The sequence below is a fragment of the Neopelma chrysocephalum genome, unplaced genomic scaffold (assembly GCF_003984885.1).
Source record: "Neopelma chrysocephalum unplaced genomic scaffold, ASM398488v2 Primary Assembly neopelma1_23, whole genome shotgun sequence".
In the NCBI taxonomy this organism is placed as follows: domain Eukaryota; kingdom Metazoa; phylum Chordata; class Aves; order Passeriformes; family Pipridae; genus Neopelma; species Neopelma chrysocephalum.
Genome location: NW_020897691.1, coordinates 15,350,509 through 15,375,744, shown reverse-complemented (window position 1 = coordinate 15,375,744; position 25,236 = coordinate 15,350,509). Strand labels below are relative to the sequence as shown.

Sequence of the window (25,236 nt, the reverse complement as noted above, 5' to 3'; positions counted from 1 at the left end):
ATGTTTCTAACCTATTTTGTTAAGCTTCTTGACATAAATCTCTTCATTGCATCCCAACGCAAAGCCAATGTGAGAAGAGCCATTCTCTCTCTTCATTTCACACGAAGCTGCTCTCCGAGCTAGACCCCAGGCACGGGGTGATCCCAGCAAGACCACAGTGAGAAGATCTCTCCATGCTGTATTGTGGGCAGAATTTGGCTCATCCAATAAGGGGGTAAGAAAGATGGGCAGGCACACAGTCACACCTTTGCTTGGTGTTTTAATTTGGCTGGTCTCTCAGACAAGTGTAAACAGTTGCTGGCCAAGATAATCATGGAGAGAAGAAACAAGCTGATGGGTACATGGATATATCTAGGCTGCACATAAAGGGAGGCAGCCTAACAGCTTTCAGTTTTAGACTTGTTTACTTCCACCTTGTGTGGGTGAGCTGGAGAGCACCAACTGTGTTTGTAGAGACAGTCCCACACTGGGCACGTGGATGGGACCCACACTGTGCTCTTTGTGGAGTGACTGTCTCATGGGCACCACATCAGCTTCCTCCTGTGTGTGCTGCGGCTGAATCCCAAAGAGCCCACCAGTGCCCTCATTCACTGGCCAAATCCAGCCATTCCTATGGGTTCACCTGCAAGCTAGCATCCACAGGGAAGGAAAGACTCTTGCACTGTAGAGGAGTGAAAAAGATGTTTGTCTGCATTTTAAGGATAAAATACTGACTCTTGTTGGCAAAGTATGGGTAAAAAGACTATGTTGATTAAAGCAAGGCTCACTGCTTTGCAAAACATGAACTGAGTTTCTCTTGCTAACAACTTTCGTGGGATCCATTTGGGGCACATCTATCACATTTTCAGTAAGCTGTTAAAGATGTACCTATCCAGCATAGAGGTCAATTCTGACACACTTTCATTCTTACAGCTCAGTTATCATGTGGGAAAAAACCCCTAAAAATCTCTTTTCAAGATTATGCATTCATGACGTCCATTAGGGGAGCAACAAGGGGAAAGCTTTAAGGAGAGAGATTTAACTGGCGTATGCTAACAGTGAGAATGACCGTGGTTGTATATCTTTCGTGTCTTTCCCATCATGTTTGCAGGGAAAGAAGAGCTATTTGAGTGCTTTCTTGTGTTTCACAATAACTTCAAGTAGAAAGAGATAGATTTGACCTACTTCATCAGGAGTCAGTTATTTCTGAAAACGTTTGGCTAGTTTGCTCAGTGGCTTATTTGGCTTGACATAAAAACCCTGATCATTTACACATAAACTTGGCAAATGTCAATTGCTTCCATTCTGGTCTGGGAGGTTTTATTGCACTCTTGAGAAGAGTGGCAGTTGTGTGAATAAGGCCTTTTAAGTCCCATTGGCAGTACAGAAGAGGCTAAATTTGCTGTTACAAAGAGCTGCAATTTTCATGATTCGTAGAAGATTTGTCAGTCAATTTGGCAGGCATGTCCAAGAAGCCCTATTTCCAGATTCTGAGATAACAGCTTTGAGGTGACAGCAAGTGCCTCTGGTATGGAGCCTCAGTCAGGGGTGTGTGGTGGGAGTGACATAGGTTGGGCAGGTAGAACCGGCCCCAAATAGCTGCAGATTCCAGAGGAGAGGAGGTGCAGGCATGGAGCATGAGTGACAAAAGGGTACACCACCCACGCTGGGAGGGACACACACCTCCATCTGCTCAGCAGAGAGATCAACTGTGTATGACCGTGGACTGATATCAGTCTGTCTCTCTTGTTAATTGAGTTTTTCTGAGCTAAACATGGTGCTGGCAGGCAAACAGAGTCCCTGGAGTAACAGAAGGAAAAGCTTCACTGAGCATTAGAAGTTGGCTTTCAACCATTGTGCACGGTGACATTTTTCCTGATGCTAATTTAACAACTCAGCACACAGAAAGCAAATGAGCAGATTAAATACGGTGAATTTCCTAGACTGGCTAGAAATGAAATGCAAGCAGTGGTGTCTCTAGAGTAGGAAGCAGCCCTCTGTTGTAGCAGCTCCTGCAACTTGGTTAGCATTTGGAGGGCTCCAATCCGATCCCTGCTCTGTCAGACCAGGGTTTACTGGCATGTCTGAGATGTCCTAACCTTCATAGCAATGAAGAGCTCACAGGCCAGATCCCAGCCCCAGGACTGCTTCTAACTTTCAGTAGTTTCTTGTTATTGATAGAATTAAAGGGAATAGGAGCCAGAGCAGCAATACAAATCATTGTGACTCTGAGAAAGAGGAAAATGTTCCCACAACAATGGCAGAAAAATATTTTGGATGCCAGCATCAACTATAAGTATAGAAGTTTTCCAGGGGCACAAATTTGTTAGTCCTCTAGGATAAGTATGCCACAAAAAATATAGCTATAAGAAATTACTGACTGAATTGCTTGAGATGGCACATGGAGAAGGGTGAAGGCAAGAGAGGTAATGTTAATAAATCATTGTCCTGTCCAGTGGGCTTCCATTATTCATAGACAAGGGCAATTACGAAGGCATACCACTGTCCAGCTTCCAAAGTTTAACATTCCTGTTTGATATCTGATCTAGCAAACAGTGTTAGGAGGTATCCAAGCAGCATGCATAGCACTTTAAATGATTAAGGGAGCAAAGTGCTTGGACACGTTGGCATTCTAGGCCATAGCTGTCCAGCAATTAAAGACATATATGCATACATATGTGTCTCCTTAGATTTTTTTTTTGTATGACCCAAATATGTTTTCATTGAGAAGGGAAAACCACATTCCAGGCTCGGTATTATTGGTGTGAAGTCCGAGGCTGTTGCATCCCTGAAACAAGTGAGTTTATGCTGCCAAAATCAGAAGCTGCCTCCACTTCTTTAATTTCTAAAGCAATGGTGGTGTTCCCACTGGACTCCAGCTCTCCATGTCTAAAGAAAGGTCACTGAAGTGTTGGCAAGATCGATTGGGCAGTTCAGAAACAGTCACCTCCTCACCCTCCACAAATAACAGGCTGGTTGGCTACAAACCCAGACTCTAATCCCACAGGACAGATTCCAACCTAGAGATACTTTGTGCCCAACTCAATGAGTGTAATGCCTACCCTTGAAAATAAACCACAAGGCTACAAGCTTGCTTCAGCACAAAATTGCAAACACTTCAGTTTCTGCATTGGCATGCCTCCCCTCCTGTTTCCCATGATCGTAGGAGGGCTGACCACGAATTAAGAACACAATAAGATTTCATGTGATTGCATGTTTGCCCATCATAACCTTGTAGCCACCTTCCTCAATGGTTCCAGTAACCTCTGATAAACTGGAAACACTGTGCCAAGGGTCGGAGCATTAACACTTACCTGGGAAGCTTCTCACTGACCTTGGGTATGAGGTTGGCACCCTACTTTGACTCTGAAGCCCAGATACAAAACAGGAATAACAAGATTGATCTATCTCACTTGGGGTTGCATTTCTCTGTGAGTGCATATGAATACAAGGTTAAGGTCTGCAAATGAAATGCAAAACACAGCAGCAACACTGGAGCTAACATCTTCTAGTGTTGTACACAGGGGAATGAGAAAGGAGTTAGATGGACTAATTGAGATAGATTTTTATAACTACTGGACACAGAATCCAACCTGAGTGCAGAGCCCACTATGAACTTGAAGCTGAAACATTACTTTGGCTTGCCTGACCTTTAGACTTGCACCTTTATTTAGGGTTTGAACCTCCCCTGAGCACGGTCAAGGTTTAATCTCTTGAAAGAAGAGGGAGGTGGTACTTGGAGTAGCTCTAGCAGTGACTGGGTAAGGATAAAAGCCAAGAAAGCTTAGCGGGGAGAGGTACTTACTGTGTATAATTTCTTCTTGCTTTTGAATATTTCAACTTTCCTTGTCACTTCTGGGTCACTTATCAAACCTCTTGTGGGTTCAAAACCAATTTACAGAGCAGAGAGAGAGCTTACAGGAACCAGCATCTCTATACTGTAGGTCAAATGCTCTGTTGTTTTTACTCTGTTTGGTCAATAGCATGGTCCTCCCCTTGCTGTTGTGTTGTGCCAGGGAACCCAGAGTGGAATTATGCAGATGGATAGACAGCCTGATAATGAACTAGTTAAAGTTGAGGTATGCCTTTCATTGTACCCCACATGAGCTTGGGTTGTCAAATTCATAGGCTAAAAGTTCTCATTTGTTCTCTGACCATTTAATCCAGCTGCTATATTTTTCCTGTGGCTTTTGGAGAGGACCCACAGAAAAGCCTTGTTCCTGTGGAAAGATCCACTGATCTACCTGACCTATGTTGATTTCTCTTAGCACATCTGTTGTGGATATTCTCAATATTTTAATATAAGAAAGCATGGGACTGATTTTGGTCCTGCTGACACAAATATTGGTGATTTATAACTCCAGGGACTGCATGGAGCTGCAAGGATGAGTGCCAGGCTCTGATAAGGATGAGTCTTCACCTTCCTTCAGCTGCGAGGCCAGAGGTTACTGAAAGTGATAGTCACAAACAGACAGGTGTCCTGGCAGCATTATCTCCTTCCTCCGGGTAGTTTTCACTCTGTAAGCTTATAATGGCCCTCTTTTCAGTAGTTATTGTCTCATTGACTTTAATTTTCAGCCATTCAGAAGAGAGACACTTCCATTTCCAGCAGAGAAAATACATTGGATCAAGGCAAGATGAGGCCAGTAATTTGCCATCTTCATCTTCTCAACTTCCCTCTCATTCTCCTTGAAGAAGAGCTGCAAGGAGCTGCAAGGATGAGTACCAGTAGCAAACACATCCATCTGGATAGTTTGTGATGGATCCTAATGTCCCAGTAGGGAGACTTCTGGAAATCTACTTACACAATTTACACAGGGAAGCTCACAGGTCATGTTAGCATCACTGTCATCTCTGTGCTAAAACAGAAGGCTTTGCAAACATGATTCTTTGCTCCTCTCCAACTTACTTGCCACGTCTTAAGTAGCTTTTTATTACAAGCAGGTGCGAAAGATTTTTGAACAATCCATGGCAAAGTCCAACAATCCAAGTGGATTTGACTACATTCCACTCAGGAGGCTGAGGAGCATTATGGTCTGAAGGACAAGGTCTTACCCATACCAGCAAGAATCAAGGATGGAGATCAGTGTAACAGGATGCCGATAGAGCCTCCATCTCCATTGCATTTGCACCCACTGATGACTGTGACAGTGCCAGATAGAACTTTTGACTGGGCTATCATGGGGAAGTACTGACATGCAGCACCTAAATGGAAAGGTTTCATGATCCTAGAGACAAATCTATGGGTACAGTGTTTCATATCCAAACAGGACATGCAGTCTAACCCAAAGCAACCTCAAAATATGGACTGTCCAGGTCAAACCTGGGCACATGTGCATGCATCTACACACTGATAATAAAATAGAATAAAACACCAAATTGAAAACACACCCTTTCATTATGCCTAGGCTCAGAATGTTAAAAACTCCCTGAAAGACTTGACTGTAGCTAGCCAATTGTTCAATATCAGTTATCCTGTCATATTGTATAGCGGTACCACTGCTGCCACTGTGAGGTGCACAGTACAATCAATAGATGAAGACCTCTTCTATGCTACTGTAAATTGTAGATGTTCTGCGCTTGGGAACTCACTTGCTGGGTACACTGCTGAGCCTTGTCCACTGAACCCCCTATCAGAACTACCTGTATTTTAACAGAAGGCAAATCGTTCAAGCTTGAGTCATCCTCTCTCTTTCACGACCCAGGAAAAAATGCTGGTTTATATCTCATTTTCTCCAGTCAAAAAACTTGTTCTGCAAACTAGCCTCTGAGCACTTCTGTTTTAACCACAGCCGACCTCCTAACCCCAAAGTATTGGGATATGGATATTTGGAATGCCTAAATGAAATGCACCTAGGAGGAATGCAGGTATGCGAACTTTATTCCAGGCTGCAGATCATTAAATGGTTTTACTCAGCCCACACTGGCAATTAGGTTTTCATCACTCAGCATCTTTGCCTCAGAAGAACAAATGTAAAAATTGAATTTTGGCAATGCGTACCAGCGCCCCACTCCAGAACATGTTTATTAGCTGTCTTACCAGCAAAAGAGCAGAAAGAGGTTTTTCAGAGAGGTTGCGTCCTGTCCTCTTGAGCAATCTTTGAGTCATTATCTCAGGATCTAACATTTCAAATACTGTAATAAATGAAACTACTCATTAAGAAACTGGCATTCCATGGTCACCTTCTGATATCTCTGACAGTGTTCTCAGAGTGGGCATGCCTAGTGAGTCTCTGTTTTGCATATGGGAACCTTTTTCTTTTTACATGGCTGTAATAGATCCATTGTGACAGTGAATATCTGTCAGGACTGCCGGTATTTTCTTGAAGATACAGGCTCAATATTTTCTTCACAGCAGTGAAGAATTCCCTGATAAAGATTTGGAAAGTCTTCTCTCTCTAACATCCTGGAGGCAATCCACCTTTACTTTGGATGGGCCTTCCACAGTCTGGTGAAGTGCCACCACCTGACCAGTTTCCCAGGCACAGGTGAAAGCTCCACTGCCAGGTATCACCATTCCCGGCTGGGCACATGTCAAATTGCTTTTGATGTCTTTTGTCATCAGCTTTAGGGGGAAAATGTGACAAGGTAAGGAAGATCAACGGGAGTTGATATTCTGACTCCTGGATCACCTGGAGTGCGCAGCTTGGTGCACAAAAGGACTTTGTGTTTTCTTTCTAACAAAGCAGAAAACAACACTTTTCTGAAGGGAGGAATATGGGATCACTTCAGTGAGGCCAGAATTTTACCCTTCTGCTTCTGGAAGTACCCTGTAAAGTATCTGCAAGTGGAGAAGTGCTCAGGTGAGAGGCAGTGTTGCTCTACTACTGCTCCTGTGCCCAGGGTAGCAGCAGGCTGAAGACATAGGGGAGAGCAATGGGAGTTGCCAGCATGGTGCATCATTTTCAGCTAAGGAGGTCTCTTCCTCAGGTCCTGCTCAGTGATCTCCTTGTTCCAGGGTAGGTGCAGAGGTCATCATATTTTCCTAGCATTGATTTTCATAAGGAAAGGACTTCATGGAAACCACATGCAATTGACTTAAAAACTGATGCTACCAACACCTGCCATTCATATTTATGTCTCTTTTTAGTATCTCTTTACACAATGCTGATACAGCACAATCTCTATTCTACAATATCCTTCCTGAAAGCTAAACTTTGCCAAGAAATTTCACACAACCACATGTAGAAATAACCAGATAAATCTCCAGCAGAAAGGGATGAACTTTTCTGTGTACTTTTTGGTGGCTTGAAAGGTTCTCTCTGTCCTTTATGCCCACAGGTATGCCAGCACTTTATGAAAAGAAATGAAAATTCTCAACGCTTGTTGCCCATGGGCTAACTCTGATGCATGAAGCATGCCCAAGCCTCTGACCACTGCAAGTCCTTGAAGTGAATCATAGCTTTAGCTGCCTGGGAATGCACTGAATTTCTCTGTACTGATCAATTACATCCCACTTACTGTGAATGACCAACCTCCTAAGCCATTAGTTGCAGGACTGCACTGTTTTCCTGCAAGGGTCAATACTGCTTCTTTTTCCCAATCCAAATTCCAAACCTCGACTCCTACCCTACACTTATTTATAGTAACCTAAATATCAGGACTGACAAGAGTGTTACTTTTAAATTCAAATGTGAGATAACCTGTACTTGAGCTACAGTGATACTAGCAGCTTATTAATGGTATATGGATGAGAGCCATTCAATGCAAGCAAGTAATTTTCCTCCTTTTTCCTAATAAAGCAGCTTTAACACGTTCTTCTGATAGGTATTTGTTGAAGATGAGACTTAAAAAAAACCCCATAGCTATTTGGATTGTCTGACTCTGTACATGTGAGCTATGTGATTCCCCTTTCCTGCTCCTGACAACAGAATCTCTTTTGCTTGTTACCCTCACTTTGTTGCCACAGATACTTCTATGTAGCTTTTGGATATCAACTATGGAAACCATGCCAGCTTCTCCAAAGTAGGTTTTGTTGGTAGCTTGTCACAATTCAGTGGTGACATGAAACTCAGTTTCATTCCTGCATTTTGGAGCAAGTTAAAATGCTACATGATATTTAAGGACCCCTTGTCCTTTAACTCATAGCTGTTTGCTACTGTACTTTGGCAGCTTCTTTGGAAACCAGCAAAAAAGAGTTGTTTCTGTGGAAGACCTGAAGTCCTGAATCCTGCTGTGCCATAGAGGAAGATGCTGTTGGGCCTTGCCATATGCTGGGGAATCTGATACTTGCTGGGAGCTTTGGCTTTCTGGTTGCTGCATGCATCTGTGCCTTTTCTTCCATTCCATTTCCCCCTGTGATTCCCTCTTACATTGTTTACGTCCAAGATCGCTTTTAAAGCAGCACCCGGTGACCCAGGTCCCCAACTGGCTTTAAGGTCTGTAAAGAGGCTGGTGTGACAGCTTTATGCCTCTTGGTATAGAGGTATAGAGTGGTAGTTGTTTCTCTATCCCATCTTCAAAATCCAAGCAATCCTGCTTGCCTCTCTCTTTCTTGTGGTCCCCTATCTCCATCTCAGGGATATCGTGCTGCTTCCTCGTTGCTCCCTTGCTCATGGCCTCCAGAAGGACTGGCAGAAGAAGGGGGCAGCGGAAGAGCATTGCAGGGTGCGCTCTCCGGCAAACAAGAGAGCTGATCCCATGGGGCATTCCTTCCACCAAATGGATTAGATGACAAGAAAGGGAAAAAAAATCTGTTTTAAACCTGCACCCCACAGAGACAGAGCTACTGACTGCCCAGGTCCTCCCTCCTGTCATTCCTGCAGGCCTGGAGACAGGCTGCCACATAGAGAAGTTGGAGGTAGAGGCTAGTGGAGAGGGAAAATCAAAGCCCTCTCCTACTGCTCAGGAAATAAACTCTGTTTATCCTAGAGGCCATGAAATATGTGCCTTTCAAAGACAGACATTGGTAACACATTCCTACCTAAGTCAGGGTCCACGACACATCTTTCTGATAAATTCAGTATATTGTCTCAGCTTGTGCTTCAAAAGGACTCAGGTCTCAGATGCTGGCAAGCTACATTTTAGCACTCAGTGCCATTGCTGCTTAGTACGGTGGGAGAGATGAGCGGCTGTTTTACTCAGATCATACCTCACTATGGCATTTCCTTAGCCATGTCAGGAAAATTACAAGCAAAACAAAACACCTTTCGGAGCAAATTCCTTTTGTTAACAGGCAACCATATTTCCCATAATGTCTAAACAAGAAACAATCATTGCCACAACTGCTTGGGTGGGGCCGCTGGAATCTGGAAGGATGAAATCATCACACATCCCACCACCCCACTCTCTTCGAGACATTTCTGACTAGGCTCATATGATGTGGTTGCCTCCAATTAGAAGGGACTGGGATCAGTGATTCAGAAGGTCACTTCCAGTCCTGCAGCCCTTAAATAGTATGGAAAGAGTTAGTCTGAGGTTCTAGTAGAAGGCAACAGTAATTGTTAAAAATGGCTCAGGGCCTGGAAGTGTGTGACTAGGGCAGGAGAGGGGAGATTGTGGTCCCAGCTGTCACTTAACTGAAATCATTAGTCTTTAATACTTCTGTCCTTTATGATCTGAGGAAGTTTGTCCCCTGGGAACAATGTCTCTTCCTAGCCTCTGGAAGTCCATGTGATCTATGTGTATCATTGACTCATGTTGGCTACAGGCAGTCAGTCTGGGTCAGCACAATATGCAGACTGACAGAGTGATTCAGTGTCATTAGAAGTGGCCAGTATCCAGAGTTCTATCAGTTGCTCCTAGGTCAAGATGGATGTACTTGCGACGTATGTAATTTTCCCTTTCCTGCACTCTCATTCTATCCTGGGAACATCTCCTTGTAGGATGCAATAGGCACCGTTGCACCTTCTGGTCCAACCCTCTGCAGGGCAGTTAGAGACTCGAGAGTATGCTTGTAAAATGTAGCTAACTCGTTGGAAAGGCTGCTTTAGGAGCCTTTGCTCCTTCAAAAACCACAAAAGCCAAGCAGCCTAATGGACTACCACAAAATAAACCCCTTCCTCTCCCACATGCATAGCCAATATTAAATAACATCCTCTTGTCCAAACTGGGACAGATCCCTGCTCACCTTGGGCACACAAAGCCTGGAAGGAACTTTCTTACACAGGATATTAGACCATAAATATTTATGCTGAAATATGTTTATATGGATGTGTTTATATTCACACGTAATTATGCAGCAGTGAGGCACTTTACAGGCTTGTCCTTTCCCTGCCTTCAACAAAGATTGCCTTTAATGTCCCAGTGATGTACCAGTTCAATGTTTACATCCCTCTCTATTGTGAAAACAATTGTGTGATGTCTGACAGCAGTATTTCCTGTCTGTTATATGCAACACCATCAACTTATTTTCATTTCCTTAAAGAAGAAACCTACATTTGTGCTCTCTGAAGGCAAAAAAAATAATTGTATAAAACGAGTTTCCCAAGGAGTAATTTCTGGGCATGATATGATGCCAGTCTTGAGCCCTGATGCAGAAAATTGTTGTTCTGTAAGTTATTACTGCAAGTTCCTCCTTTAGCCTGCAGCTGTGAGTGCACGTACTAATAACTCAGCAGAATAATACATGTGGTAAGATATTCAGCTTCACCCATGCATTCTTTCTCCTCTGTTTTTGTAGAGAGTTCCCCTTCTTCTTACAGTTAAGCCTGGACATATTTTTCTATTTTAAATTTTCCAATGATTTGTACAAGAGAGTATTAAATTGCTAAGGGGCATATTAAGTATTACTGCTCTGTTAAACTTGAATGAAGCAATGCAAGTCTGGAACGCATTTAATAAATCTGCAGCCTGATAAGCAAACTTTCTTTGCCGAATCTGACATTCCTTTGCACTAATCACCTATGTGAAAGAGCTGCTTCTAATTCTTTTACTCTTTTAACTTTCTCACCCCAGGACTAAAAACAGCTGCAGGCTTCCCCCTCTCTTGGCATTGTATTATTTAAAACCCTTTCCACAGCCTTCAGAGGAAGGTGTGAGGGAGCCGGGCACTGTATAGGTTGCAGATCTATCCACATTGCCTTGCTGGAGCACCCCTTGCTTACATTTTTCCAGCTTTTTTTTTTTTTTTAATAAGTTGGACAATGAGCACATAGCATGCTCAGCTTTGAGGAGGGCTCACAGTGAATATGTGGAAGCTGTATCAAGCAGTGGTATTCACTGACCAAGCTGTCAGTGAACGCAGGAAGAAGAGATCAAATCAAGCTACCTAAAATTGCCTAGGAAAGTTCAGAGATTTAAGACTGATTTTTATTTAACCTATTTTGTTTTAATTGTTCTTTCACTTGAAAAGCCCATAGGTCATTTCCAGGGTGATTCACCTCCTTAATTTCACTCACAGGAGGAGTGGCCACTGGATTAGGCTCCATGAGGAAAAAGCTTGTGAAACATGAGACCATTACAGTGGCTATGTAAGGTGGCAAATCAGTTTTGATGGATGACAATTCTTCCAGAAGGCTTTGTTTTGCATTTCATTTTCTTCTGGTAGTGTATCCCCCACCGTGTCTGTCCTTCTCATTCACTGTACCTTCTTGCCTCACAGAGCTGTTCTGGCCTGTCTGCTGCATGCTACACTTCTGTTTAGCATATTAAATGAATTGTCAGAAAGATTACGAAACCTGCTTCAACAGAGATTTCACCTCTTGTGAGAAGCCTGTATAAACTCTCAGACCTGTTGATAAAACAGCAAAAAGAAAATCTCCAGGTCTCTACGATGAAAGCTTCTGCTTTCTCGTATCATGTGATAAATAGCCTTATTAAAGTCAACACTTCTTGCCCATGATAGCCTCTTGCACAGTCCTAAACCCAGTCTTGATCCTCAGCTGGAGGGCAAGGCTGACAACAGCAGAGCATGTGCACAGTTACACCACTGCCATGCTCCTGGAAGAGCTCCTGACAACTATTTTATTCTTAGAGCTGTCCCTGTGGTGAGTCAGTGAGATGAAAAACTCTCTGATTAGATTTAATTCCTCTATTTAATGTCCCCCTTTGCAACATCTCATAGTAGTTTCATTGCAAGGGATGTGAAAAAAGACAATAAAACATGTGAGCACTACTTTTGTGGCTCTCCAGCCAACAGTGCTTCACAAAACAGAAGCACTTTTCTTTGTGGAAGTCTGCCTGCTAGAGGATGCTCAAATGACTGATGCTGAGGGGCTGGCAAACTCAAGGGGAGTTTCTCAAGTCCCTTGACAGCCATCATCACAACAGCAAAAATCATGCCTGTTGCCTGGGACCCCAGGCTTTCCCTGTGGTGCAGCATGGTGCAGCTGTATATGCAGGGGCTCCCAATTCCTTCTCACCGGGCTGTTAGCGGAATGATGTATGTAAAAAATCCCATTTCTCACTGCTCATCCATGTGACAATCCATCCAGTATGTCCCATTATGTGCCACTGTACCCCGTTACCACCTGGGCACTCAACCTCATGCCCAGGAAGAGCTGAGGAACAAAGAGGAGGGTGAACAGGCAGAGAAGATAATGGGATGTCTGCCAGGTAGCAGGAGGATAGGACACAACCTTTTATTCAGGAGAAGGGCAAATGGTGACAGTAAAATGGTAGCTACAGGATTGATGGTTGAGTCCTAGAGCTTAGTGTGTCCTTCTCCTTTAATGTGAATGTACAGTAAAGGGTACCCATGCCGTGTGCCAGACTGGCAGGACAGAAAAGGAAAGCCAGGACAAGTACTGTATTGACAGCGGGAGCACAAGGCTCCTCATGCTTTTCTGATGACACGTTTCAACCCAGATCAAGCTCTTTAGGAGTGAGCTGCCTCATGTGTCAGAGCCCTCAAACCCTTGGCCTCTGCACTGAGACTACCAATGAGAATGCCAGCTATGATGGTGGGTTTATTTTCACTGGACTGAATGGACTTCCCTCTCATTCCACAGAGAGCACGAGACAGCTGTAAGTTAGCAACAGCTTTTCCTTGGAGAGGGGCCCAAGGCACAAGATTTAAACCTCCTAATCTCTCTCTATGCCCATGTCCTGGGATCTATGTTCTGTCCAGACCAAAATAGCAAACAAGGAACCACGGGTGAGTTCATCTAATGAAAGCTGCACATACTCCCTGAGGTGTTGCTGGAGGAGAGGTAATGGGAAGGGGAGAAAATATCGGAGAAGGCTCCTGTTTGAAGTGAAGGAAGAGACCCAGGCTCCCATTGCTGAAGTGAAGGCTGGATATGTCACATGCTTCTAGATGTGCCCAGCAAAACTGGGATTATAATAGTGAATGACCTCTCAAGAGAGCAGTAAGGTTCAGTTTATTCATCTTTTCTAGGCTTTGATGTCACCAGAAGAAAGGTACCATCTTTGTGGAAGTTTAATTTGTTCTTCCCACTGCCAAAAGTCAATGAGAATATGGTTTTGTAGGTTTGATGTTTGTTCATCAAAGGTTGTTACAGCCCCAGCCTGGAAAGGACTTTTCATAGCCTTGGTTTCTTTGGTTGGTTCTTGAAAGCAAGCTGTATATTATCATTTCAGTACTCAGCAAGGAGCTTCATCCCTCTTCCTCTCTCCTCTAGCATGCCTAACTTTTGCTCTGATCTCCAGAGACGTGCCCACTCCCTGGTTTTTCTCTTTTAATATCCCGCCACATCTCACATCATCTCCCGCCCGTAATCTCTAGCATTTCTCGGTGCCTGAGTGCTCGCTGCCAGCCAGAACTGTTCGTTCAAGCAGTCCCGGCTCCATCCCTGCTCTCTCGGGCAGGTCCCTTCTCCTTCGCCCCGGCCAGTCCTCCTTCTCCCCGCTGCTGCCCCGCAAGTACCCGCGGCCCGGCAGATGCCGCCGGGCGGGAGCGAAGCAGGGGCGCGCCGCCAGCGGGGCCCGAGTGCAGTCCCAGAGCCAGCCCCGACTGCGACCTTCGGGGGCTGTTTCGCGGCCGGGACCCACCCCCGGCGCTGCTCCATCTGCCCGGGCCCGGGCGTGGGGGGCTCGGCGGGTGCGTTTGGCCGCAGCCGCGGCTCCCTCTAGTGCCCGCTCGGCACCGGGCAGCGCCCGAGCCCGGTGGAAGCGGCATCGCCCCCCGGGCAGGTCCTCCGCGCCGGCTGTGGCTCAGGGGGCAGCGGACACCGCGTGTCTCTGCGCGGAGAGGACGGTTGGGGTTATCCACTCTTTCCTCCAAGGCAGTAATTCCGGGGAAAAAAAAAACAGTCCACCCCAAAAACTCTGGGGGAAAGGAAGACCTTCACCACTTGCATTAAGGATCATTTGTTCGCTTTCCCCTGCTTCTCATTATAAAAGCTATTTTTCCCAAAACAGGATGTTGGGCCAGGGGAGGTAATATAAACAGATGCATTCTTTGAAAGCCTGTGGTGCATTTTTGTGGAGCACAGGCTCTGCATTGGAAATGCGGAGACTCATGAGGTGTGGGAACAAGACAACACAGCAGCAGGAGGAAAACCCCTTCCTCTGACAAAACTGAGTCAGCCTAGAGCCCCCCTTGACTTTGTTGAGAAGCAGAGGGCACAAAGTTGAGATTGAAAGGTGAAGAAAACCTTTAAACAAAGCTGATATTGGCAGCTTGATAGAAGAAAGCTTGAAACAATATTTTAGGTAGCCTTGCTTCCTTTTAAAAATGTGCAGCATTTTGCACCAGCATGGACCTTTGCTGACCAGAACCAAAAGGAAGAAAGGATCCCATCCCTACTCATCTCCCTCAGTTTGGCTCCAGCACCTGAAAGCCAATGACTTCCAGGGTTATTAAGCAGTTTCACCTGATTCCATCACTACATCTGGATCCAGGTTGAATATTTTTCCCATTGCTCCTGTCTTTTATCAGGTGTGGGCTTTTCACAAAGTGTGCTCTCAGCATCAGGGGCAGGAAGAGTGGAGCCAGAGAGACTGTGAGTGGCCTTTCTCTCAGCTCCCTTATGGATATCCAGCTGCTCGATACCTACACCAGGAGTGGCTTTCCTCCCTCCACTTATACAGGGTTCTTCTGCTCCTTACACCCTGCCATGCACTTCATCTCTTTTCTGGTTTCTCTGCTCTGGTCTCTAAACTTTTTAAAAACTTTTTAGAAGCAAAACTCTTCTCTCTTTTGTTCCTAAAACCCCTGTGGACCTCCAGAGGGCCATAGTTAGTGTTTTAAAGCTATACACATATACTTGCTTATGTTCCTACACAATGAACAAACCAAACACATGCTGACTGCCTAACTGCAGTGCTATGGTGGGAGCTTGCCATTTCTGTGTGTGCCGGCCTGGTTTGGCTCCCCTTGGCTGCTTCAGATTGTGGTTCCCTTTAGGGCAGCACCTTCACATAGGCTCCATTGACCCTGAACAAAATAATAACCATTTAGACAGTCTCCAAGCTTGAAGTCTCAACAGCTAATGCAGTGCTTTCCCAAGAATGAGCTACTGAGTCCTGGTGCAAGGTTCAGGGCTTGTCCACACCATTTCTCTATCAGATCTCCTCTATAGCAATGCAAATGGGAATGATGAGTAAGGGAGCAATACTTCTTTTGACTCATTGGACTAAAGCAAACTGCTTTTGGAGAGACTGGCTGGAAAAAACAATGGATACTTGGGTTTGGTTTGGCTTACTAATTTTTTCTAAAAGGCTGTTTCATCTAAACCAAAATGACTGGCATGCACTGGAGAGGAAGGAAGAAGGGAAAGCTAGCTGTTCCTAGGCATGGAGCACTGCAGTCTAGGCCTCCATAGCAAGAGGCTCCTGCAGTTTAACCTGCACTCATCCCCATCTTGCATAAGGCTTCCTCTGCATGCCAAACATTTTTTTCAGCATCTTCTGTTTCAATTGAACATTAACACCATGAGGTAAACATAATATTATTATCAATACTATTTGTAATTATTATTACTATTTGATCTTAAATATTGCTGGTAAGAGGAGTCTTCAAGGATATGACATGTCACTGCTGGCTTCACAGTACATAAGGGCTGGCCAAAACCTGAAGGGCTATTTTGAGGAAGGTAGGGATTACCTGTTGTGTTTCAACAAACTTTTCTCAGCTCACTATCTGGCAGGAAAACGAGGAAGATTTTCCCATGGAAAATTTCCGCAGGGAAATTCTCAGGGCCTCCTTTTTATTTCCAGAGGAAGACAAATTAGTCCAAAGTCCCCAAGTGGTTTAGAGAGCTGCATTCAGCTGCATTTCCAATGGTGCCCGGGCTCCTTAATGAGCCTGGGACTGACACAGAAGGAGGGAGGTGGAGGCTGAAGTGCCAGGAGCACTCTGAACAGTTGCACCTCGGCTGGATTGTGAGGTGTATGGGGCACTTGCCAGCGGGATCAGTGGGAGGCAGAGGAGCACAACTCCTGTTTGCAGAGACTGCACGTAAATAAGGCAAACAGTGCAGGCATTTGTGTTTGCAAAGTCTGGCTCCACCACAGCTATTGTGATCCCCATTATTCAGGAATTCTACAAAACTCTACCAGTTCTCATAAAAGTTTTGCAGAGTAGATAAATACTACACTCCAGCATTCATGGTGAGGGGAAAAGGAAAGCTTTAAGCAATTAGGCTGGGCCACACAGCGATTCAGCAGCAAGCCGGGCTGCCAGCTGTGCCGAGCTCCAAGGCATCCATGCCTGTGACAGCACCAGCATGGCCGCCATAGCCTGGGCGGAACCTGAGGGGGGCCAGGGAGGGGGCACTGCAGGACCACATCCAATTTTTAAGGAAAGAAAGGATCTGACCCGCCTTGTGTTAGCAGGAGCAGCAGCTTTCTGAAAAGATGCTGACCTGCAGCTAGATGTATTTTCCTTGGATTGCTCCAGTAAGCTTTGCTATCTATTTTACACTTTTATATCTATTTTGCAGAGAAGTTAGAAGCTCTCAACTTTGGTCAGAGCAGTTCTTGGCCAAGGTTTTGCCAATGTCTCTGTTCTCTTTCCTGTAGTGAGAATATAGAAATGGGCTGGGTCTCATCTCGTCTTCCTTGCTGGAGCTGGCTGCCATGGTGCTCTTCCCTAGAAAAGATGAAAACGCTTTAGGCTCCTTTGGGTTGGCCAGTACATGCCCATGAGGGTTCAGAGTAAGTTTGGAAGAAGCCCCTTGCCCTGGGCTAAAAAGAGGACATTCTCTTTTCTTTCCGAGAAGCAAAAAGCTTTTTTCCTTTAACTCAGCAGATATTGTTTTGGAAAATCAGAGCTGACTGCATGCTAATTCCATCTTCTTCTCCCAGTTTTGGAGTGATAAGACATGTGTGATGCTGCTTGACACTGTGATATTTATGAGACAAAGTAGAGGTCAAATTTGCTGAACATTTTCCAAATTCCACTGAGGTTTATCACAAAGAGCCCCATGCACAGACACAAGTGGCGTGACTGACAAGGGCTGGATTGTGGAGTCACTAGAAAGCTTAGTTTCCAGCCAGTGCTGATGGGCCAAATCATGTTCTTTGGGGCAAAACCTGCTGGAAAGCTACAATTATGCAGAGACTCCAGGGAGTTTTCACAGCAAAGTTTCTAACAAGAAACCCCATTGTGAGGAGCTGGGTTTTCATGCTTTAAGGAGCAGCACTGTCCTCTTTCAGCATTGTCCTGCCTTGTTCTTGTGAGAAACAGCTCAGAACTAAGCTGCTGTGGGGCAGGCAGGAGCCTGCTGCCCTCCATCCCCTGCACCCGGACACCTCCCCTGGATCTCTGCAGCCTCTTTGGAAGAGAGGTGCTGTGGGGCTTTCCTTGCCAGCTTACTGTCCCAAGAAGTGCAGGAAGAAAGGTTTTTTCCCACAGCAAGTGCTGACAGGACTAGCACAAACTTGTCCAAGGGAGATTTGGCAGAAATGCCCACCAGCTAGCTACAATTGAGGAACCGGCTCTGTTTCCCTCACCACATTCAGACACCAGCCTCCAGGCCTGCTGCTGACACTCAGTGTCTCTTCTCATATCGGAGGACTGACACTACAGACACTTCTTTGCACCCTGATGGGCTCACCTGCCAGTGCATTTCAGCCTCCCGGCCCCAAGCCAGAGGGGACGGATTTGGCATTGCTAAGCCTCAGTTATTTCAACGGAGACAGGCCAGGACTCGCCCTAATACTCAGAGCAGAAACTAGATCTGGAGCAGGAACGAAGCTGACACCTGCAAGGTGGGCTCAAAATCAAAAGCCTTCCGCCAGTATCAAAGTTTAGAACAAGGTTCAACAGCTCACGCTCCTCCACAGACACTTGGACAGAGGATTATATCCACATTCGCTCAGTCTTCCTTAAAATGCTCCCCAGAAGACATGGGCAAAAACTTTAATGATGTGTACCATCCAGGTAAGGAAAGGAAAGAGAGAAGATGAGAGGAAAGCACCGCATCTCTCAGCTGAGAGGCATATACCCCTATCTGGTAGCTGGAGAAACTATCAGAAGTTTGGGTTTGTTGGTTCACCAGACAAAACTGACTATTCAGTGAACTGAGTGAGAACTGTTTTTTCACTCTGTGTTGGTGTTGGTTGCTGAACAGTAAGGCATCGCATCATGTTCCGGGTTTTTAAGCACTGTGGAAAACCAAAGGAAAACACAACTTAAACTACATATGTGAACACAGGTCTGATGACTTTTCAGGTAGGCTACAAGCACCATATATTGCAGGAGAAAATGTGACCATATTCTTGTGAATGGCTAAATTTACAAGATGTGACTTCAGCCACCCTCCTGTCTGCTTATCTGCTCTTACTACTACAGGAACACCTTTCCCAAACATAAAGCCACCTTACAACCATACCATTTCTGCAGGTGTTTATTATGCAGCTGAACAGATAAAACTTGGAATTAATCTTTATCCCAAAAGGACATAAATGGTCTGATGAAGGGCTAAAAAGTTATTCGTATTTAGGTAGTTAACTGAAAGGTTTTCAGAGTTCTAAGAAAACAACTCCATGTAACTAAAATCCAATCTTAGAGCAGAAAAGAAAGTTCAAGGATTAAGACACTTGACTAAATTATCATTGTTGCTTTTTCACAACCTTCCTGTGTGACATTTGGAATATCACTTACCCACTTGCTGTATCCATTCCCAATGTATGAAATGGGGATAACAGTACTTCTTTACCTCCACTGTGGATCAAAAGGATAAAGACAATAATCATTTTCCAAGATGCTCAGACAATATGGTTAGTGAAGAAATACCCTGCACAGACTGACCTTGGGAAATACAGCAAATATGGCCTATGGTTTGTTCAAACACAAACTAATGGAGAAAGTGAAAACGGAAAAGGCTCACAGCTCTTCTGTGAAGCATAAGTGCCTCAATGCCACTTCTTCTAGCACATTTATCCAGCATGATCTTGAGAATCTTGTCTTCTTTGGGGAATCAGAGACGAACAACTACAGCTGATTTCCCCTCCCTGAGCTTCCCACCACACAAACTAGATAGGAGGCTCCTAGAAGAGAAATCCCTGTGTGCTGTGGGAAGCCATATCCTGGACTTTCGCTCTTGTGTCTGCCACAAACTGTAACAACCTCTGTTTCTTTCCTGCACCTAAACTGGAGACAATCATGAGATCAACACTGGGACATGCAATTGGCTTTTGCTACCTGACAGTGCTCCCATGATCCCTGAGGTTAGCCAAAGTCTCCTGTAGTAAACTGGAAAACTGCGGGAATACTTGCCTTTGTGGCACAGTAACTAAATATTACTCTGCTTGTTAGCAGCACCACTGTGCCAAGGATTCATTTCACTCTGCTCGTTACTTGCATCTGGAGAGAGTTTTGCTGAAGGATCAAATCTATGTGTTCGATCAGCTTCTGCCCATCAGATACAGGAATAGGCTGCGTGCTTATACTCTATCAGGTTTCTGAGGTGGAGTGGCAATTTGAAAGAATACGGAAAAAGTAAAAAAAACAAACAGTAACAAATCACAAATCTGAAGCAGCATTTGATTTTGAAGCATGGTCTCAAGTTTTCCAGACAAGCCAAAGCCGTAGAGTGAGCAACTTGTGCAACATTTCTGCTGGGTGCTCTGTATCACGTGGTGTTTAGACCATTAATCTTAACTCTGAACAGCATCGTCTCCGTTCCATGTATTCCTGATAATCTACACTTTTCACAGCACCAATTGCCCTGTGGTGTAGCTGAATTTTTAGCTTTTTTTCCCTCCATTGTATGCAGAGAAAGAACAGAAGGATGACGAAAGTCTGCATAAAGCACACTCCTACCATGCCTGCCTGACAGCAGTGTTATTAACTTACCCTTTCACAAAACCAACTCACATTCTCTCTTTACATACTCAGAAAAGGAAATCCACGTGTTTATATTCAAAATCCACATTAAAATAAACCACTGGTCAAATCTCGCCATCTTATAGTGTCTGAAAGGCCAAATATGCATTTGCAGAAAACCCTCTTCCTTCCCCATCCTGTTGTCCTCCGTAACAACCTTCCACCCCCCCTCCAGACTCTTCCAATATGACAGTGTCAGACGTTGCTGCTGTGACACAATCGTTACGATGTGCTGGTGCTCCCATTACACACACTTTTATTTTCTAAAGCTTACAACTGAGATTTGAAGTTCACTGCATGCTGCAGGTTGGCATGCAATGCCATTTCTGGGCAAACCAAAGAAAACATATGACCATGCAGGGAATTTTTTTCACCCCCAAATGGCCATTTCTCATAGATCTGCCTTCCAGCACCCTTCCCGCCATACCTGTGGTCACCTAAGCAGTGCCTAACTTTGCAAAGAGTCCCCTAGGGACCCTGCAAAAGCACTTCTGGTGATTCCAACACCACTAGACAGGCACTTCCAAGGCTTGGTAACATCCTCATTTTTCCCACGGAATCTGTGTATGAAGGTCTATATGTAGCAATGCTCAGTTGTTTACTCTGGTCTTAGCTTATGCAAACAGACTGATCAATAGCATTTTATATGTTTGCTGAACTCTTTGCAATAAAGGCCAGTTCCTTAAAAATAAAACAGAAGGAACGCTGTAGTATTGTATTATAGTATTCTAGCTCTCAAAAATCTTGCTGTTGTTTTAGGCTAACGGTCTAATGTCACAGATATTCCTTTTCTTAAAATGGAGGGAAAGATCAGAGGACCATTACCCTTAACCAGAAATTATAAACCTTTATTTTTTAAGAGGATGTAGAGTTTTACTCTTTGGCAGACAATGTTTTTTCATTCGATAAGAGGACCAAGGTTGGCATGCAGTGTGGTTTCCTCTGTTAGTCAAAAAACATACCTTTACATTAAATTTTCTTATGTCAAATATTGATAGGAGGAAGAATTCTATGACTGGAGTCCACAGATCTGTTCTCCAACATTTAAAATTTGTGGGTTTGTGTGTGTCTTTATGATACAATGTACCATTCTATATTGTAACATTCAATCAAATTCATCAAAGGTTCAATGATAAAGAATTGCAAAGAAACTGAAATGCTTCAAATCAGGTTCACGTACCTTCAGTTCTGCGGAGCTACTTCTCTACATTCAAGTAGAGAACATTTCAGATACTTGGACTTAGCCTTGCATCACCAACACAGTTTATGTGGAAGGCAAGTAAATTAAACAGAAACAAAAAAATGGCACCATTTGTCACTGTCACTTGAAACTTAAGACTAAAATTTATTTTTTCCAGATTGCTGCATTTTAACAATGGTTGATTCTCTCTTTATTGTGAAGGCACTGATGCTTCACTTACATTATAACATCACTCTGACTACTGGAGCTTTTATGCCTGGCCATCAAACACCACATCTAGTAAGAAGCAGTGCATAGGGACTAAGTTGTCTCTCCCCAGGATAAAGCTTCTTTCTACTTAGCAGCCACAGAACACAGACAAGGTATTTCAGGGTCATGGCTGCATATCCCAAGTAAGTAAAATAATTCTGACTTCACTTTCACACCTCCAGATAGTTTGAGAAATAGAATTAACCTGGGAGCAACCTGTCCCAGTCTCACTGCTAAAGTATGACTTTAGCGTACTTGATGATACACTGTGCCATCTCCAACACTGTTCTGCTGGGTGCAACTCCAATGTCTTACCCTCAGCTGCTGTACCCAGGCAGGAAAACTAGTGCAAGCAAGTGGACTATGGCGCCAGGAAGAAATGTGCAAGTTTTATTTTTAAACATCACTGGACTGAAAAATAGAGAGTCATATGGCTTACTGATATTTCAGAAGATAGTAGTGAATAAGTTAAAGAAGATTTCATCCCAAAACATATGTTGCTTTCATTTATAGCTAAGCTAATGTACACATATATTTTCTTATTTTTATAAGTGTCGAGCATCCACCTTTTTCCTCCCCACAAAGATCTACAAGTACATGCATGGCACTTCCTACAAAACTGTCACAGGCTAAAGGCTTGCAAACAATGGTTTTTTTTTTTGAATAAGAAATATTCATCAGATCAAAATATAATCATTTAAATCAACTTCTTCCTGAGCAACTTAGAATTTGGAATGTGCTGAAAAGTTTCAATAAATAAATCAAAGATTAACCAGTTTAAAATGTACCTGTTATAAAATATATTTAATGACAGAGAAATAGGCCACAGGACCAGGAATATTAGAAGCTATGTGCCAGATAAACTTAAGAAGTACCATTCAAGGAGAGGCCAGGTTGACTGTTACGAAAAATACAACAACATTAAAACCTAGCGAGTAAATCATTAAACAGGTTTTGTATTGAGAATATAAGTAGTGATGGTTGAAGATACCATTAAATAAACAGATAAAAACAGACTTTACTGTAAGGAGCAGTGAACTTGCAGGAAGGGTGAATGTGTTAAGTGACTATATTCTGTTAAAACATTGGCAAAAAAAGGATTCAAACAGAATTTCAGAAACATGAGAATACTAGTTTTCTTTCCAAAATATAACAACTCCACAGTGTGTACACTAATCATTACTCTTTCAATGTAATTTCATAGAAACCACTTAAAATATACAATGCAGCAGATTCATATTTTAGCTAATATGTTAGTTATTATCTGTGCCATTTTCAGCTTTCTTTACATGCTCCCCCACAGTAGTGCATTGCTACCACCAACCTGGGATGTTAACTGTGAGAAGAGAATCTTCTTCCTAATATTTTCTGTAAGTTAGCATCTTGTCTTAACACAACTACACTTCTTTATTTTCATTCTCTGTGTGTAGGTAAAGACTGACTGGTAAAGATGATGGACCATAATGTTTATTGGCTGTCAGCAGGCTCATGGAAGAGGAAACCCTTGGAAAGCACATTTGAGCTTATCCTGAGTTTATATGCTTCATCCATCACAAAATAACTTTTGCCTGTTATTGCAAGCTGAAGTATGATCTTGCCGATGGCAGCTGCAGAATCGGAAGCAAAAATTGCTCTGTAGATGTTTGAGAAAGGATATGAGATAGACAGAGGTGGGTTGTCCTCATCCTGGCAAGCAGCTGCATCTCTTCATCTCTGCTTCTTTCCTGTGCTCTAGGGACACGATTTTATTGCTATTATCCTCTGTTAGTCCAGCTTCCTCTGGCAACAACAGTGCACAAGAGGCCAAGGCCTCATCAAGACGCCAAACTCCCCTCTATTCTGCTATGGAGCAGATGGCCAAAGAGCTCTGCCCAGGGCTGCCTGCAGGTCTGTCACTTCTGCACCACCACTCCTGGCAGGCTGCCAAATAGGTGGCAAGCGCGCACGTCACAGAGAACCCCACCCTGGGGACACCCGCCTTAAAGACAACACATTGGAGCTATTTCTCTTTCCCCTCCCAGCTTCCACTGATCTCCTTTCCAGTGTTGGTAGATAATGCTTGTAGTGATTAACAAGGGCAACTTTCACAGTGACTCTCTTAACAACCTGTCATTGAATCAGCTTTGGTTTCACAGAGTATATCTTCCTTTCTTTGTTTTATGATTCTGAAATATTTCAACTGAAGAAGCTGTGTATGTTCATATTGTTAATTTTCCTTCTAGCCATGCTAAAAGCAGGAGTTTGGTGTTTGCACTGGTGGGGCAGCTGCATTCAGCTTCAGATGTGAACAACTAAATTCCGCAGTTGCAGAAATACAGGTCATGCTTAATAAGGGTTACAGATCATCTAAGTTTTTTAACAACTTTCTCTATATATCTTTGGATTTGTGACTCATAAGAAGAAACAAAAATATAAAAATACCATTCCTGAACATAAAAACCATATGCTGCACCTTCTCCTTTAGAGTCTAATAGAAATATACTCAACTGCTGAAACAAAACTCTACCATTTAGGTAACCCTGCCTGGCACTTTTGATTTGTTGTTGCCATTCACTAGCCTGGTAACTTTTCCCCCTCTAAGGGGAGAAACCCTAGAAGGGTTTACCAAAAATATCTGGTTCCTGTAACTTGCCTTACACCCAATAGTATTGATTTGCCAGAATAGCAGCCTCGTTCCTCCTGCACAGGGTAATTTAAGAGGCCATTACAAAGCCCCTTTCTGAGCCTAGTATCCTTGGATGTGCACAGATAAAGCAATGGCTCTGATCATACCACTAGGATACCAGTGTGCTTTGGATAGAAAGAGGCACTCTTCCCAAATGGCTTACTGGCTGTAGCTCACATAGCTGGTAGTTAATGCCACAGTGGTATGCAATGGAGACCTGTTTCTGGACAAAGAGAGAGACAAGAATCCATAAAATTTACTTTTCAAGACTGCCTAATCTATTCTTTTATATTTTTCAGCTTCCCAAAGGACTATTGTGTATTCCAAAAGTTATTTTGTGATAGACGGTAGGTACTTCCCTCTTGAACTATGCTATAGCAAGGATGCTATAAAGCCAACGCCATATAATGAATCAAACCTGCAAAACCAGGTATCTCCCAATGGCTCCAGAATGTGGGAATGGTCTCTTCTGTTCCATTTCAAATCTGCTGCGCATTAATTCAGTCCCTTAAGGAGTTACTTTTAATAATAATTAAAAAAATCTTAAGAAAGCTGGAGGGGTGACCAGAAGATAAAGGATAGCTCTTCCATCCATCACCTTTTATAGATATCCTCTAGCCATTTTTCATCATCTTCTTCTTCGTCATCTATCGGTTCCTCTGTTTCCAGGGGAGAAGGAATGAAGAACTCAGGTCTGGGACGCGGTTTCCTGATATGAGACTTCAGTCCAAACTTGCGCTTTAGCAGGTGGAACTGTTCTTTGACATAGTAATAAAACTCGTATTCATATCTCATGCGTTGGTAGAGGATCTGTATTGCTTCTGGAGAGGGGACGGTTTTTTTCACTGTCACAGTCAGATTGCCAAGTTTCCTATGTTCTGTAAAGAAAGAACAAAAAGCAACATGGTGGGTGCTGATTAATGAGATCAGATCTAAACTTTTTTATTAAAACAGTAAGGCATGGCT

General features: G+C 43.7%; 1 protein-coding gene across 2 annotated transcripts in view; it reads right to left on the bottom strand.

The window, feature by feature from the left end:
* Positions 1 to 18,927: 18,927 nt before the first annotated feature.
* UST (uronyl 2-sulfotransferase) overlaps positions 18,928 to 25,236 on the bottom strand; it is a 163,696-nt gene continuing 157,387 nt past the window's right edge. Inside the window, exons 8-9 of one of the 2 annotated variants that reach the window (XM_027687900.1) lie at positions 24,869 to 25,148; positions 18,928 to 18,991 (exon numbers count right to left, since the gene is read on the bottom strand). In XM_027687900.1, coding sequence (XP_027543701.1) covers positions 18,928 to 18,991; positions 24,869 to 25,148 — 344 coding nt within the window. Of the gene's footprint in view, positions 18,992 to 21,487; positions 25,149 to 25,236 lie in introns of those variants that run through there. The other variant, XM_027687909.1, reaches the window with a different exon arrangement.